This window comes from Lycorma delicatula, chromosome 2 (assembly GCF_047948215.1).
Source record: "Lycorma delicatula isolate Av1 chromosome 2, ASM4794821v1, whole genome shotgun sequence".
Lineage (NCBI taxonomy): Eukaryota > Metazoa > Arthropoda > Insecta > Hemiptera > Fulgoridae > Lycorma > Lycorma delicatula.
The window spans coordinates 187,168,165-187,186,535 of record NC_134456.1 but is presented as its reverse complement, the minus strand read 5'-3'; the positions used below and the strand labels follow the sequence as shown (position 1 = coordinate 187,186,535).

Below are 18,371 nucleotides of genomic sequence, written 5' to 3'. Positions count from 1 at the left end.
AACCTATTTAAAATGTATTTGATTTTATGCATTTCCAACTAATGCCACTTGTACCCTTGAATGTACACTGTTCGATAAAATTAGTGTTCACACATTTCTTAGAAACATTAAGTTATGCTATTTAACACTGCTTATAAATACCACAAGATGCAGTTCAGAGATGCCACAAACACATGTTAAACGATCTGTTAAGTTACGTGGAGTTTCCTGGTTTATTTTTCATGACAGAATCACTCATTAAAACCGACTGCCATAAAAATACAAGGTAAATTAAAATTAATGAAAATAACAATGAATAAAACTGCTATAGAAATGAACTATAAAACGGATGTTAAGTCTTCAGAGCTAGTATGGACTGTATTGGTATTCGGATGAAATGATGAAACCATGTTCTTCTGGGATAGTTTAATTTAATTTTGTCTCATTAGACACACTTAAAATAATATACAAAACAAGTCACATTAGACTAACAGAATGCATGACCGCGCCAAACGGGATTCTTCACTAGAATGGAAGTATGAAACTGACTCGCAGGCCAGCGCTAGTAGATACTAGAACGCAGCATTAGCTAGCTAAACTAGGAATGGAACAACTGTATTGTACCATACAGAGTAATACGGTAACTAGACAAAAATACTTAGAATGAACTGAATAATGGTATGAAGCATTACAAATTATGTTACTGTTATTAAAACATCAATAACAAAGACTCAACAAAACATTTAATTGCTTATTCTCTTATCAGCATGCCATGATGTCAGACAAGTGATAGCTTGCAGTACATTATTATAAGCATAAAGCAATAATTTCACTTGCACATGGGAATGACAGAATGACTCAGTTTAAATTTTTGAGATATTACTCATGCATGCTGAATTCATATTTATATCTGCTGCACAGTTTCATGAGATAAGGTTTAGTTTCATTCTTATAAAAAATTTTGTCTAATTAAAATTATATCTTTACCTTACTCATTAACTTCAGTAAGTATGAGTAATTCTTATGTGCCGTTTATGTAAAAATCTCAGCTGACCTAAAATACTGTGTTTGAAAGTAAGAAATTTTCCCTCCAGATTTTACAACAGACAGAAATTCCTGACACTTCATTTATGAAAAGAGTGATAATGAACTTTTAAGTTTCTTTTGTGTATCTTAATCTGTTCAGTGAAACATTCTGTATGCTAAAATAAACCGCATCAGTTATTTCTATATAATCGCTTACCAATTAAAAAACCCAGGAAGAGCGTCCATAAATTTATCCTATAAAGTACAAGAATACAGGAATAAAATACAAAGAGAAACTCAGGCATATAAATTAATTTATTAACACATGTTAAATCACTGTATGTTGTTACAACTGATAGTTTACAAAATAAAATTTTCTGAGACTATAAATTTTCCTTGATATTCAACATAAATTTTTTATTAATCAAAATGTTAGAATTAACTTAGTTAAGAAAAGTAAAAAGAGAAATAAAAGTAATGCAAAATATTATACTAACTCCATACAACAGACCTTATGGCGAACGTAAACATCGCTTAAATAACTAGATGAAATATGAGAAAATCCTTCAATTTCACATTTGATGTTTGAATCTATCATTACATTTACCTGAAATAATTAAAGTATTGGTAATTTATAATTGTTGAAATCTTGATTTTTTTTTTTATTTCAATTCAAGATGATTAATTATTATTTAATCGATGGGCAAAAAAAATTTGATTTTCATCAATTCTGTATATCTAAAAGTAGAACCAATTGCTAATAAAAGTAATTTTCAAGAGAGAATTGTATTATACATGCTCATTAGCTTCAGTTAGTAGATTAGATAGCAGTCAGCCATTTATTGAGTCGATAGTTTGATTTCTCATAACATTGAATAAGGATTGCTGATAGTAAGGGGATTGCTACAACAATAAGCAGTCCTATCATATAACTAATCACTGAAATAGTTTCTCAATACAAAAACTTATTGCTGTTGAAATTCACTGTGAATTGGGTAAAATTTGTGAGCATACTTTAGTAATGAATGAAGGCAAGGTAATGGTATCATGAGTGTAATTAAGACTGTACAAATATATATGATTATCAGAAAAATGGAAGAATTAGTGTTCAAGGATAGGATGCCCTTGTTGAATGAATAGATCCTGAAGCTCAAGAAACTGAAATTTTACAGAATACATTGTGCTGAACTTTTACTGAAAACTAGGTAGTTATAAACTAAAATGAAACCTTATTAAAAGATTTTTGGGTGTTATAACCAAAGCCTGTTGATTGGTGTCAAAGACCAAAGAATGACATCTGTACATACAACTTCAGTAAATTTTATAGAGGAAGAAAATAGTATATATATATATATATGAATGTATGCACAAGGTTGATTCCAAACTGGGCAGTCTAATAGGATATGATTCTATAGCTAAAAATAAGAAAAAAAGTTCATATAAACATAAGTCAGAAAATGGTATGTTAGCGAAACATTTAGCCCTGCTTTCTGCTCCCTTTGTGAAATTAAACCGTACTAAAATTCTAGGGGTAAATTTGGTGCTTTCTTATGGTTTTTGAAGGAATTGAATAAAAGTGGTCCCATACCTAATCTCACTTAGGTTTAAAAAAAACAAGGTAAAATACAAAAAGATATTATTGGAAAATACACTATTTTTAGGTTTCAATAAAATAACCAAAAACAATTGAAAGTTTCTAATTAACATTATAGAAAATTTAATTCTGAAACAATTGGTGTAAATAATGTTTATTAGAATTAAACACAAATTTGAGAAGTTCAACTTTAATTAGAAACAAAACATACAAACTGGATGGGAAAAGCAATACAATGCTTTAAAATACAATACAATGCTGTTTAAAAAGCAATTTTAAACAGAACAGTTTACATACAAATGCTAAAAATTATAAAAATAAATATGAAAGACATCCTTTTAAAACTTTAAAATTTTAATTTGAATATTCATTTTTAGCAGTTTTTGTGCTGATATTGTTCGGACAATCATTCACAATGGACGATATCACAAATTTGTTTTCGTTTGGAGAGTGATGGACATGTTGTTAATTTATGGTAAAGTAAATAAAAATGGATTGGCTGCTGTGCGTGAATACCAAGAAAATTATCCAGATCGAAGAGTATCAGCTCATAAAACATTTGAGGATTTGGAGAGGCAAGTTTGAGAAACAGGTATGCTTAAATCACAACATTTTGTGAGAAATCCAAATGCTGTAGAAGCAGTATTGAATATGTAAGTAAGCAGCGATGTGTTACTTTCTCACCAGAAAGTAACCACATCACTTCCATGTTTCACAATCAAGTGTGTGGTGAACATTAGGAAGCAACAATTATACCCATTCCATACAATATGTGTAAAAGAGTTATTGCCCCCTGAGTTTAATAAACGGATGAAATTCTGTCAATGGTTAATTAGAAAATGTGAACATCATTCCGATTTCGTAAATAATATTCTAATTATTGATGAATCCTGTTCTACAAGAAATGGCATTGTAAATTACTGAAACACTCACTTGGGCAGAAAAAAATCCCTGTGAGACTCTACAAGTCATTTCTAACTCACTTTTTCATTTAATGTGTGGTGTCGTGTGGTCTTGGTGATAATCTCATCAGCCCTTTCTTCTTAATGCCAAGGCTCAATGGAGAACAGTACTTGCATTTTTTGCAAACACATCTAATGGAACGCTTGGAAAAAGATATTCCACTTGCAGATACGGTTTTTCAATAATGACATACTTGCACTGTACTGTCAAGTAAGTAAGCAATGGATTGGTTGAAACGGACCAGTAAAATCTACCTAGATCCCACGTCAGCAGGCTTTTTCCTTTGGTGTTGGATGAAATGGTTAGTCTATTCCGCTTGTATTGGTACACAATAAGAATTGAGACATTGTATAAGAAGATGGAGCTGCTATCAGGAATAATAATGATGGTATTAAACGTGCTCGGCTATCATAGATTCGTCGAGCTGAACTATGCATTGAACAGAATGGCGACCACATTGAACGACTGCTTTGAAAAAATTTTTGTTGCTTTATCAAGTAACCATTTTGATATTTAATAATTTTTAAAAAACCAAAAAGTATGTGATTTTTATTTTTGAAATCAATTTTTTATTAATTTTTTCTGTTGCTGATAAGTTTTCTATTTGTCTTCATTTACATTTTGTTGTTCAAACACTGATAAAAGTTGTGTTTCAAATCTTGTCACTTTTCCCATTCAATTTGTGTGTTTTGTTTCTAATTAAAGTAGAACTTCTCAAATTTGTGTTTAATTTTAATAAACATTATTTACACCAATTTTCTCAAAATTAAATTCTCTGCAATGTTAACCAGAAATTTTTATTTGTTTTTGGTAAATTAACTAAGTTATTTTATTCCAAACATAAAAAAGTGTATTTTTGACAAAACTTTATTGTTATTCCCTGTTTTTCGTAAAACCTAAGTGAGATAGAAGTCTGAGACCACTTTAATTCAAAAACCATAAGGAAGAACCAAATTTACTGCTTGATTTGTATCCCAAGAATTTTAGTAAAATTTAATTTAGCAGAGGAATCAGAAAGCAGGGCTAAATGTTTCATGAGCTGAAACTCGTTATCAAATCATTTTCTGACCTCTGTTTACATGAACCTTTTTTGTATTTTTGGCTGTAGAATCATCTCCCCAGAGCTTGCTGTGCAATTTGGAATCATCTTTATTTACAATATCTGTAAGTTCTTGCAGGACTTTGGTAACCTATTCTAATCTTGAAAATAATGGAAAAAGTTCAATAAACATATGTCCCAAAATACTTCATTGCAAGTTATGGCTATTAAAAGATTTCATTCAGATTTCAGCTAACCCAGTGAAATGAGGTGATACAGAAATTTTTAGGACTTATTTAAGGCACAGAATTAATGATTTATGGTTTCTGACCTAAAAAATCCCTAGTCCCAGAACCGTATCTGCAGTTGTTTTTGAGAAATCTGCGATGAAAATAAATTTGGAAAACCCTTTTTTTTATGTTTGACGTACAATAACTTTGTTAAATGTGTAATAAACACACAAAACATATAGAGAATTTAATTCTGAACAAAATGGTTTAAAATAAGTTGAATAAATCAAAGAAAGGTTAGAAAAATTTTAATTTTATTTAGAAGTATACAGTATACTATATCAAGTGCATTTTACATACCAATTTACAGTAAATGTTCAAAATTGAGCCTGCCATTTTCAGCACATTACTTGGCACACTTCTGTATTGCTTTTTTTGTTTTTTTAAGTTCAAGGATGTCCTTATATTGCTCAACCGCATCCATAATGCAGAGAAATAATTGCTCACAAAAATATATTTTTGTCTTGTATACAACATTAGTCATCCATCCCCAGATGCAAAAATCAATCTTGTCTAAAACCAAGGTGTTAGATAAGGCAATCTTGGTGGACAGGAACATGGACCTCCATGACCAAACCATTTCTCAGGGCAATGATGATTTAAGTGAGTGTAAATGGCACAAGAGAAGTGGGGAGGCACACCATTGTGCTGGAAGTATACTTTGCATCTTAGCCCAAGAGGAACATCTTCAAGCAGCTGCAGGAATTCTTCTTGAAGAAAGTAAAATGGTCCAAACAGCTGATTGTGAAGAAGGCCGCACCATACAAATGCAATAAATCGGTGTTGAAATTGCTTTTCACTGTTTCATGAGGATTTACTTCTGCCCATGTATGCTCATTGCGTAAGCTGTGGAGCCATCTCGAGTGAAATATTCCTCGTCGGTAAACAAAACATAGTTGTAGAGTTGTCGATTTTTAATCCACCAGTTGCAGAACTCCAAGCAAAATGGACCGTCTCCTGGGTGTAGATGTTGAACTGGCTGTTTATGATAAGAATAAAACTTGTTGTAAGTGACCTCCAAACCATTGGACTGACACTAATTCCATAGACTGTGCTGAAGTGCATCAATAATAAGTTCATCAGTAACAGAATCTGTTGGACAGATCATTCATAGCTAGTACAAATATTAGGTAGTGAACCTGTTTCTTGAAGATTGCAAAAAGTCGTGCTAGTTGTTGTGGGATCTGGAATCCTGTGATTCAGTAAATATATTTCATATTCCACTGTAGCATTATCATTACACACACACACAAAATGAATATCATATCAGCGTATTCCTCTATTGTAAATAAGTACAGCATTACTTCATTGGCAAACCGATCACATTCAAACTAAAATTCAGAGATAACCTTCCTAACGACAGTACAGTTCACAGTACCCAGTATACTTAATGCACCTTACAGAATGGTCAGAATCAGTCTAATGTAACTGCACTGAACAAACTCAGGTTGACTACTCCTGAGATATATGGTTAATTGAAACCCAACCACCAAAGAACACTGGTATCCATGATCTAGTATTCAAATCCGAACAAAATTAACTAGCTTTATTAGGATTTGAACCTGAGAACTTCAACTTCGAAATCAGCCGATTTACGACGAGTTTACCACTAGACCAACCCGGTTGGTTCATAATTCAGTATTATGCACTGTCATTATAATACAGCTGTTGTTATTTTATTGCCAATTTTGATATAATAATTTTTCAAATAAATTATTGTATTCTTTCAATAAAAAAATTATTATCCAAGTAATTTTTATTTATTTATTTTTATTTTACAATTGTTTGTAATTTTCAATTTTTTTTTTTATTTTTAACAGTAGATTCTGTTTTTAAAAATTTTCCATATCACCAAAAAAGAATTTGGTATCTGTTTACATTAAATAATTACTTTAATATCAAATGTAGTATTGTACTGTTTCTAGATGAAATTAGAATTTTTTTGACTTTTCTTTGTTTTAATCAAGTTATCTTACACCATTTTGTTCAGAATTAAATTCTCTTCAAGGTTAGAGTAAAGGTTTTATGTATTGGTTACCCATTTAACAAAGTTATTAACGTCAAGTATAAAAACAGGATTTTTTACCCCAATTTATTGGTTTTCACCCCCAGATTTCTCAAAAACTGCTGGAGTTACAGTTCTAGGACCTATTTTATTCAATTTTTCAGGTCAAGAACCATAAGGAAAAACAAATTCTGTATCTTAACTTAACGTCCTAAAAATTTCAGTACGACCGGATTAGTTGAAATCAAAGTGAAATGTTTCACCACCCATAACTCATAAACGAAGCATTTTAAGACATATATTTTTAGAACTTTTTCCATGAGTAGAATAAGTTTTGAAAGTCTTGGAGAACTTCATGATGCAGACTGAATGTACACTGTATCTTCTCAATCTCAAAAATGTACTCCATACTGCTGCCAGAATTATTTAGAATTTTAATATCTATGACATCATTTTTAAAACTATGAATTACTAGTTTTCAATTTAATGGAATTGGTCTTCCAAAGGCTTTGTAGGGCTAATTATTGGCACCATTAACTGTGGAGTTTCAAGTAGTATTATTTTTAGTCATGCCCCTTTTAAAAATTTAAGGAAATCCCTAAAATATATAGTTGAATTATATTTGACCTATGTTTTGTTTGTTAACTTATAATGAATATTGATTTATATTGTTGGGGTGTTGAGATCTTGATTTTTAATTTTTTTTAGTGTTATCTTTTATAGACTAGGTTTAATGTGATTGCTTTCTGTTTCAGGTTATTGTTGATTTTTAATTCATTTGTGTATGTTGAGTAGTGAGTGTAGGTATGGCTGTGTATCAAATATGGTGAGAATAATATTGCTGGATTCAATGAAATCCCAGCCAATGGATTTTATAAGGAAGTAAAAAATATTTTCCTCAATATGGAAAATGGTTGGAAAACAATAATAGAAATAATAGAAAAATAAAATGGGTAAATGCAAATATTGAAATGCATTGGTTACAAGTTATAAGTAACCAATGCAATAAGTTATAAGTTATTGGTTACTTATAACAAGTTATAACAATGCATCGTAACCCTCTGAATACGTAGACTCTACCATCCCAAAGTAAATATCCCGTATTTCTGTTCCTCTTATCAATAATCTTTTATATAAACCTTAGAATTGTATGAATTTGAGAAATTTTTTTTATTGACACAATTTTCTTGATAATATAAATGTTTTATACATTTAGTTATATTTTATTCTTATTACATTGTCGCGTATTATATTATTAATGAGATGAGATGAATATGTCTATCTGTAGTTATGAACAAGATTTCTGAATGTCAAGTGCAATGTAATACAGGGTGTCCCATATAAAACGCAACCCAACCTTATATTGGTAGGTATTGAAATAATAAAAAGGCATGTGTAAATGTAAATGTAATTTTTATTATTACCATCCATTACCTTATATTTAGAGTAATTGTTGGAAGTGGCCGCCATCTTCTTGAATACAAGCTTCAATTCTTTTTACAGCGTTTCTTGCAACTTTTTTCAAAGTTTGTGGCTGGATATTTAATACAGCTTGTTCAATATTGACTTTCAAGTGTTCATGGTTTGTTGCTTTAGGCTTTTTCTTTGAGGTAATCCCATAGAAAAAAATCCGCCGCAGGCAAATCTGGAGATCTTGGTGGCCACAAGCCTCGACTGATAACACGATTACCAAAGAATTCCTCAACAAAATCAGAAGTTGAACCTGCGTAGTGCGATGTCGCACCGTCATGTTGTAGCCAGCAGTGTCTGTCTTCCTCTTCCAAGAGTGCAATGAACTGAAATAAAATATCCTGATATCGTTCTGCATTAATGGTGTACTCGAAAAAAATAGGACCTATTATTTTCTTCCGCGATATCGCGCACCACACTCTCAACTTCTGCGGGTGTAATATTTTTTCGTGATAAATGTGGGGATTTTCAGCACTCCACATTCTACTGTTTTGACTGTTTACGTAGCCATCCAAATGAAACCGTGCTTCATCTGTTAAAAATAACGAATCCATAACATTAATTCCCTCACGCAGAAATCGACGGAACCATTGACATTATTATAGCCGTTTTTCTTTGTCGGGCTCAAGAAGTTGATGAACAGTTTTAATGCGATAAGGTCAAAATTGTAATTGTTTGGTCGCCCGATGAACAGTTGATTTAGACAAATTAATTTCAGCACACAAACGTCTGATCGATTTATTTGGCGAGGCGAGTAATCGGTCTTTGATTTCAGTGACTGTATCTGTATTCAACACTGACGCAGATCTTTTGTGTTCCTTGTTATTAACAGAACCGGTATCTCTAAATTTTGCAACTAACCTTAATACTGATGGTTTTTTAGGAGCTGGTTTATCTGGGTACTTATTGCGAAACAAATCTTGCACTGCAACCACTGATTTCGTACTGAAGTACAACTCAACAATGAAAACACATTCATCTTGCGAAAACACCATCTTGTCTCTAGCAATACACTGAACGTTATGATTGCATTGTTGTTACTATCGGTAGTGTTCTACTGCGTCGCCACAATGTTCAGATGTTGGACGAGTCCATTTCAGTAACGAGTAGGGGAGTAAGCTTGACTTTTGAAATTTCATGGATGAGTGATTGATGGGTTGCATTTTATATGGGACACCCTGTATATTAATATACATTTTTGATATCAGCTGTATTAAGCTAGCTAGATATATTTGTCAATAAGAAGAAAAGTACAAAATATAAGAAATAACATATGGAACCAAACATACTGCCACCTAAAAATCAATAATAATTTTTTTCTTAATATTATAGTAAAAATATAAGTAATAATACAATGATAACATTAACAGTGTTTTGATCTGAAATCTCAAAATAGTACAAGAAAATAAATAATATAGCATTACATTAAGATGTTAATACACATTAATTACAATTGTGCAAAGAAGACATAATTGTATAATAATAAATATTAAACATAAAAATTAATTATATTTTACAAAATAAATAACTAGTAATGCACATAGGGTCGTTGTAATACAAATGAATCCTAGATTAATTCAAACAATAATAAAATTATATTAAATATACATAATACTATATTAATAAATAATAATGTTCAATTACATAAAAATTAGTTTTTGAAAAATTATAATGTATTATATGCCTTTACATTCACAGATCATTTTATTCATAACCATAAAGATTGATCTATGATTATATCATTAATAAATGTAGGATATGTTTTAAGTGTTGTTTTTTTGTTCATGCAATGGCCAGTCTAAGCATGATGTCATTGACGAATATGGAAGTGTATGGGTAAATGTCTTAGAATCCTATTCCAAGACTAAATAGATATAATCTTATAATAAGATATATATCATGTGGTGTATCCAATAGCCAGACTAAGTATGATGCCAGTGGATATTTTGGCCCAACATCACCATGGATGTATAAATATGACACTTCTTTAAAGTTCCTGGGGCCCAGCTAGAATGAAGGTGAACTCAGTGGCATGAATAGTCATGATCCATTGACGATTTGTACCTAGGATCACTTGGATCTAGGATTTATTTTAAAGGTGATGTTCGTGAAATTCCATTGGAATTAGAGTGTATTCAATGGCCAGACTAAGCATTATGCCATTGAATATAAAAGCGTATGAGTGATGTCATGGGGAACTTATTTACATGACTTGAATAAATCATCTAGGTGCATTAAAAATACAATCTATCTATGTCAGCTCTTTCTTCAGTTTTTTCACATTTCTACTACAAATATGGAGAAATTTAGATACTCAAAGTAGTGTTTTGTGAAAAAATATAATTGTATTCAAAAAGCATTCATCACTAAAAAAATAAACATAAGCGTTCAGAAATATAAACCAAAATATTTGTTAAGACTGAATTATTATTTTGATCTTATTTTAATTTTATATGTTATGTTTCTTAATACTTTCTTCTACCTTCCATTTGAACATGGAAATAAATATATATCTAAAAAATACTATAATAACATACCTGAGAAAGAATCTGTGGATTTGAAGTTACATATGGCCGTTTTTGAAGTGCTTTTGCTTTCTGTAAATCAGCAGTTGTCAGAGGAATACCAGGAATACATAACTCTTTTATATCTGTAGGATGAACACCAATCCACTGTAATGCAGGCACTGCTAACAACTTGCTTTTTTGAGACATACTCTGTAAACAATATAAGCCATTTAAAAGATTTTTTTTAATCAGGATAGTGTTTTACTATGTGTTTCTAAATCTTCAATAATTTTCTATCTTATGTATTCTAATTTTGCCTTTTTTTTTAATTTTTATGCCTTAAGATATGGCTGTAATGAAATTTTGTTCTTTATTTTATCAAAATTTAATTAAAGAGCTTTAATTAAGTTAGTTAATTAAGTTTAATTTTAAGTTTAGTTTAATTAAGTTTAGTTTAATTAAACTAAATTACTAAAACTAATTAAACTAAATTAATTAAACTAAATTAATTAAACTAAATTTAGTTTAATACTTTAAGTTTAGTTTAATTAAGAGCTTATTAAGTTAGTTATTAACTAACTTAATAAGCAAGTTTTAATCAGTCGGTTCTCAGAATTAATGTTTAATTTACACACTATAGTTCATAAACTGCCTTTAAAAATGTTTTCTAGTACTTACCCACTAGTTGGTTATTTTCTATAAAAAAATTCTTCAAGTTCTGATCTATTCAGAGAAAAAGGATAATGTTATCTTCCCTTCACCCACCTTCATAAATTACTACCTACACAGTGGAATATCTCTGTTTACATTGAATGTTGATAATATTATCCATAGTGAATAGTGTTCTATAACTATGCTAGCATAGTACCCTGGTTAACTTTAGCGCTTGCATTATTTTTTAATCCATTAAAGATATTGAATTTTGGTTAAATATTTCACTGAATGAATCCCAATAGTCCAACTAGCCTGAAAGGCAATAGGATACTAGCAGATAAATTAAGAAAAGGAAAGATTAAATTGTTTCCTTTGTTTAGGATTCCGATTGGGACATAACCAGTTTTTTATTTCATGTAAGTATTAAAAATAAAGTAGTGCACATAATTATATTATAATAAAATTAAATACAAAAATTAAAAGGTAATAAATCAAAATATAAAATTAAATAATTAATTACTTATTTTCATCGTCATTCAATTTCTCAATGATGAGCATCCATCAATAGTACCTACCCTACTCCTCCCAAGTCAAGTTTTTAGTGTTATACTAATTCATATTGCATTAGTTGACCTTCTGTTCAAGCAATGTTTGGTTCCCCAGCATGTGCACACAGTAATATGAAATGATTTGTTATGGAGTAGTGCATTGATAACTTAAAGAAGTGAAACTAGATCTTGTAAACTTCTAACAAATTTTACCATCATTAGTAAAATACCAACATGAATATCAGCTTATTCATTCAGTAGTCTGAAATTTACAGCTTTATAAATTTAACTTTAGTCTTTACCATCACTTTCACATTAAATAGGACACACTTACTAAATTATTTTGCAGAATGTTTTATAAGTAAAAACTGCTGCAAGTTTCCTTTTTTTGTTTTATAATCTGTTCAATCAGGAAAAGGTTCTACTGATTATTAGTCCCTAGTTCCTACAAAAACCATCTAATATGATTTACCCTAACAGGTCATTTGCCTGATTTTGTCTTAAATCTTGTACAGCCAGTAATAATTAATTTTTGTTTTATTTTTAGTATGCTTTTTATCAGGAAAATATCTGCAAGATCTTCATTTACTATCAGCCCATTCACTTTGCTGTGGATGCATTGACACACAATGAAAACTAGTTTCATCATGCCATGATTGCATAGTTACATTATATACCATTCAAACTTCAGTCTCTAATAATACAAAAATGGTTGTATTAATCCTTCCTTTCTCTTTTTTAATAGGAGTGTTTGCTACAAAAAGATTCAATTTGATCTGTTCATTTTTAACAAAGTAAATGAAGAGAGCAACTAACTATATTTGTAATGTTGAAATCATATGTTCCTCAGTATCTTATGTCAACAACACTAAGAAGAGTTTCTAACAAATAGGATGATAAGTAGAATTAATGAGACACTCAGTGCTTTAAAAATATAAGAAAAAGTATAAAATTAGATGTAATTGTTTACACTGTTGCAGACAATAGTTCGCAAAATTTAAATTACTTTTACCATTTATTTATTTAAATCCACTTGAATAGATATAAAACAATAATACACAAACAATAAAAATCTAAAAAAATATTGTTATAAATCACTGTTGAAGACAATTATGTGAAATCTTAGATACAAACATTAACTAAATAATAATATTTCTATATTAACCACTTGCTGGTATTCTTACTGATCAACGTTTATTAGTCATGAATAAGCAAACATTTAACAAAACATCATTAAATCTTACCAAAGAACCAAAACGATAAACACACATAATTTCAATCCCATGCGGGTCACCATCAACTAGTGCAAAAATAGGTAATTTTAATTCTTCCCATATTCTACGTAGCATTAATCTTGTATTTATATCAGGAAACCCTTTACCCTAAAAAAATTTACGTAACAAAAATTAATTCATAGTTTTATTAACTTAGGCAAATTTATTACAAACTACTAGATACTGCTATACTAATCTTTTCTTATAGTCATGATTAATCAATATTCACCAATAAATTTATAATGAGAAAAAGTTCTAGGCATATCATGAATTTTTGACCAAATCATTTCTCTGTAGTCTAGATTTGATGTAACACCTGATATTATTACTGTTGAAGCTGAAACAACTGATAAGCTTGATAACTATAGATGTATACTAAAATTTAATTTATTGTAACTACAAAATTACATAAAAATCATGTTAAAGAAGAAATATATTCTACAATATGTATCCAGAACAAATGTAAATCTTTGGCACCCAACCAGAAAGGTCACTCCTATTATCAACATGCTTTTGTGCTAAAAAAGAAAGTGTATGTATTCTTTTTTTATTTGTATAAATTATAAATGTCAATCCCTCGGGAGAGCCTGTAACCCCTATAGGGCGGATCAAGGGATGTCTCCCAGTAATAGGTGGTAGGAGGAAAATCAAATACCTGCAGACCAACAAGTAAAGAATTGGTCTATGGCCTCGAAGGCGGATGAGGAAGAAATTCTAAAGGGCAGAGAGGTGGAAGAGCCTAGGAGGTGTGTATCCGAATCTAATCCCAGATTAGATTCAGATGTAGGTCCAGATTCTCAAAGATGGCAGCCCCATCACTGAAATTACTCCACAAGATATTGTTACTGTCTTTAGAGGACATAAATTTTACTCACAAGTCTCAAAGAAAAAAGCCGGACCGGAAAAATGAATACAAATATGGACAGAATGAACTTAAAGATTTTGGAATAATGGAAATATTAAAATTAACAACATGGAATGTAAGGGGATTAGCTCGTAAGGAAGCTGAATTGTGTCACAGTCTGTCGGAAAATAAAATAAATGTAGTATTGGTAACATAAACTTGGGAAACAACGGAATAACGCTCCAGAGTATGAAAAGGAGGAAGAATCTGACATTTTCTATTGCCAATTACAGAAGCAACTAGATTCATATGACAAAACAGATCACATAATAATATCTGGTATCTTAATACAAGAGTTGGTAGACATCCTATAGATTGGTACTTTCAGAGAGGAACATGTGAATAAGAATGATATAAGATTGAGAGAATTTGCAAATGCTAACTTACTCTAAGTTACATATACATTTTTTTGGAAAAAAGATATAAATAAATATGCTTGGTCAGCAAAAGGTCTTCGATCAATGATAAGCTATGTGAACGGATGGCTACTCATGTATATAGAGGTGAAGATATAGGTAGTGATCACTATATGGTTTTGTCCAGAATTGAGTTGTAGACTAAGAAGAGAAGGGCCCAACAGTCGGTTGTAGGTAAGGGATGAGATGTTTATAAAGCCTACTTGTTCCAAGAAGAAAGTATTTAATAAACGTTACAGATAATGTTAACAGAATATGTAAACTCTGTCCCCACAAGCGATGATAAGAAGAAGAATGGAATAATATGCAGAATCTTCTGGTAAAAGTGGCAAATGAAGTGCTAAGTAAGAAAGTAGTCAACAAACATAAAAAATGTCTTAGAGTACTGAATGAGGAGATAAAACAAGCAGTAGAAGATAAAAAATTAGCTTATTGTCAGTATCTCCAAACACAAACAACAGAGATATTTTAAATGAGATGTGGTACTTTGTTTTAAAGGTCTTTGCAAGACGAGCAAAACAGTATTAAAAAAATTAATTTCTGACAATTTAAACCACAAATGTCACTAAAAATTTTAAAAATCTATTATTAAAATTTTTCAAATGCTTCTTTTACTTAAACTTAGAGTCTTGAATTTCAAAATAATGAAATAATAATTTATTTATTCATTTGTTAACATTAAAATTTTATAAAAGACTTTTTATAATTTCAACATATATAACTTTTTCTTATTTCATAAGAAAGTTTTTATTTCTTAAGTTGCCATTATCTTAAGTCTCTATTATCTTAAGTTGTCATTAACAATTAAACAAATATAAGTTACATTTTTTCAAAATTTATATTAATCATTGATTTTGTGATAATTAGCTAGAAAACAGTGAATTTGGATGTACCCTCTTTGAATTCAGATGAACATATTGAACATGGTTGTCCTGATTTACCACTTTTTCAGGTTTTAAGGTTCGTGTGTCTATGAGCTGCCTATGAATGGGTGAAAACATTGTGTAAGAAGGGTAACACTCAATTGAGGAAGTATTCCTGATAGCAGTCTTGCCTTAAGGATGCTGCAATGTGCAAGACCGTACATTAAATGCATATCAGCTATTTGTAAGTTAGTATGAATATGATTTACATTACCTTCCCTGGTGAATAAGATAATGAAGAGAAAATAATCAACTCGTACAACACAGATCAATGTATTATCTTGGTCAAGAGCAAAAGACAAACTTTGTATTAGTTTTTATTTACATTTAAAACAATAACTCTTTAATTACATCTGTTTTGATGGAGTTTTTTTCAATGGTAATATTATTTATCATAATATTTTCATGATTTCAATAATATTTTATTGTAATACTTTCAGTATTATTATAATTTATTATATGATAACATTAATAGAGAATTATTCCAGTTGAGATTTAATTTTATTCAGTAAGAAATGAAAATTGGTTTTTTAATACAGAATTACTACTCACTTAATCAATGATTACTCAAGAAATTTTGCCTTACATTTGCTATTTATGAATGGATTTGAACAAATAAGGTGTCATTTTCTTTGTCATAAACACTTAACATTTTTTGTACAACTTAACAATTAAAAAGTTTTCATGGCTGCCATTTTGAAATGGATTGAGAGATCCGGTTCATTAATTTTATACAAGTAAACCTCTAGATACCCTAGCAGTATACAAAATTTCAGCTTAAATGATTAACCATTCCTGAGAAATAAATTTTTATGTTAAAATATAAAATGACGGATGGCCGGTAAAGTGTTTTCAGACATATGTTGATACAAACTTTTTTTCCTTATTTTGAAGTGGGGGACCATCCGCTGAATTCTTGAAACAGTTTTTATAAACACACTGCATATAGGAACCACATTATATATATATATATATATATATATATATATAAAATGTGGTTAAGACACTACAATACAGTTCTAAAACCAGTGAAAGTTTGGGATATATACATCATACTAATATATATATTAGTAAAGATAACATTTTTTCTTATATCTCTCTACTATGAACATATAAATATACAAAGATATTTTTTTACGTATATTTTTTAATTCAAAGTAACTTTTACCCCCTCCCCCTTTTACATTCTGCACACAAAAAATTGATATTTTTTCCTTTTGCCTCAAGCTTTATTATACTTTACACTATAGAAATTTTTCATAAAACTTTCTAAAACAAAAGTTTCTCTTTTTAATAAAGACTTTCTTTTATGCACTATAATGACATTTCATCCATTATGCCATAATCAGTTTACTCTGTTGATAGACTTTCTTTGCATAATATTAATACTGAAAGGCAATTGTTCTATTTAAAATCGTATTACGTTTCTGATCCAGTTTGTGTGTTTTGTTTCTAATTAAAGTTGAACTTCTCAAATTTGTGTTTAATTTTAATAGATGTTATTTACATCAATTTTCTCAAAATTAAATTCTCTACAAAGTTAACTAGAAACTTTCATTTTTTTATTGGTAAATTAACAATGCTATTTTATTCCAAACCTAAAAAAGTGTATTTTTCGACAAAACCTTTTTTGTGTTTACCCCATTTTTCTTAAAATCAAGTGAGAGAGGTCTGGGACAAATTTTAATTGATTTCTTTGATCAAAAACCTTATGCTAGCACTAAATTTACATCTCGATTTATACCCCAAGAATTTTGGTACAGTTTAATTTCACAGTGGGAGCAGAAAGCAGGGCTAATTTTTTTTTCCAGAGCCAAAATACTATTGCATCGTTTTCCGACCTATGTTTAGATGAACCTTTTTCTTATTTTTGACTGTAGAATTATTTCCTGAGAGATTGCCATGCAATTTGGAATCACTCTGTTTATAATTAATAAAATCAATATTATTACATAACACTGATTTTATTACTTTCCATGATGTCCTATAAAATTGTTTATTAACACGAATAAATGCAAATGTCAATTCAGTTTTATTAAATTACTCGTAGATTCTAAAGTACTGGTTGAGGAATAATGTGTTAACAAAATTCTTAATCATTATATTAATTCCTTATATTGTACAGAATGTTTAAAATTGTATAATCAAAATGACATCAGCATGTGATTTATATATCAATGCACCCACGTAACCAATCTTTGAATTCAAAAGATTAAGGTACCTAATTGTTTATGACATTTTGATGTTAAAAACAATAAAAAGAGTCAAAGATTAAATAAATAATTAAGGATCTACCTTTTATGTAGTATAACCAACAGAATGAAAAAAATTCACTATCTTCTATTTTTTTTTTTTTTGACTCCGTCTATCTGAGAGTTACATTTAGTTAAATTCTAAGCAACCTCCAGTTTATTAAATTAGATATTAAAATATACCTTTCACTGTTTGAAAGCAAGTGTGCAACAAATTTTATGCGTAATTCTATTATTATTTTTCTAGATTTCTCCTTAGACCAGTTAACACAATACAGATCAAAAACCTTTTTTAAACTTACTGTAATCAATACACATGGGCCTAATTTTTCCAGAACTTTTTCATCTAGTAGTTTCTGAAATGTTGCATCTTTTTCAACAACTAACACAAATCTTGCATTTGATTTAAAGTTTGTCAAATTAATCACATCTTGTGGTATCAGTAGACCTAAAAAATATTATGTAATATTAATATCCTTAGCATAGATAATTTTTTCTGGTGGTTTAGAAAATGGCATTTATATGAT

The 18,371-nt window shown here is 29.7% G+C and overlaps 1 protein-coding gene across 1 annotated transcript in view; it reads right to left on the bottom strand.

Annotated features, from left to right (window-relative positions):
• Positions 1-1,492: 1,492 nt before the first annotated feature.
• Positions 1,493-18,371, bottom strand: part of mei-W68 (meiotic W68) — a 32,732-nt gene continuing 15,853 nt past the window's right edge. The window contains exons 4-7 of the mRNA XM_075357696.1: positions 18,147-18,292; positions 13,320-13,457; positions 10,904-11,083; positions 1,493-1,612 (exon numbers count right to left, since the gene is read on the bottom strand). Coding sequence (XP_075213811.1) covers positions 1,493-1,612; positions 10,904-11,083; positions 13,320-13,457; positions 18,147-18,292 — 584 coding nt within the window. The remainder of the gene's footprint in view (positions 1,613-10,903; positions 11,084-13,319; positions 13,458-18,146; positions 18,293-18,371) is intronic.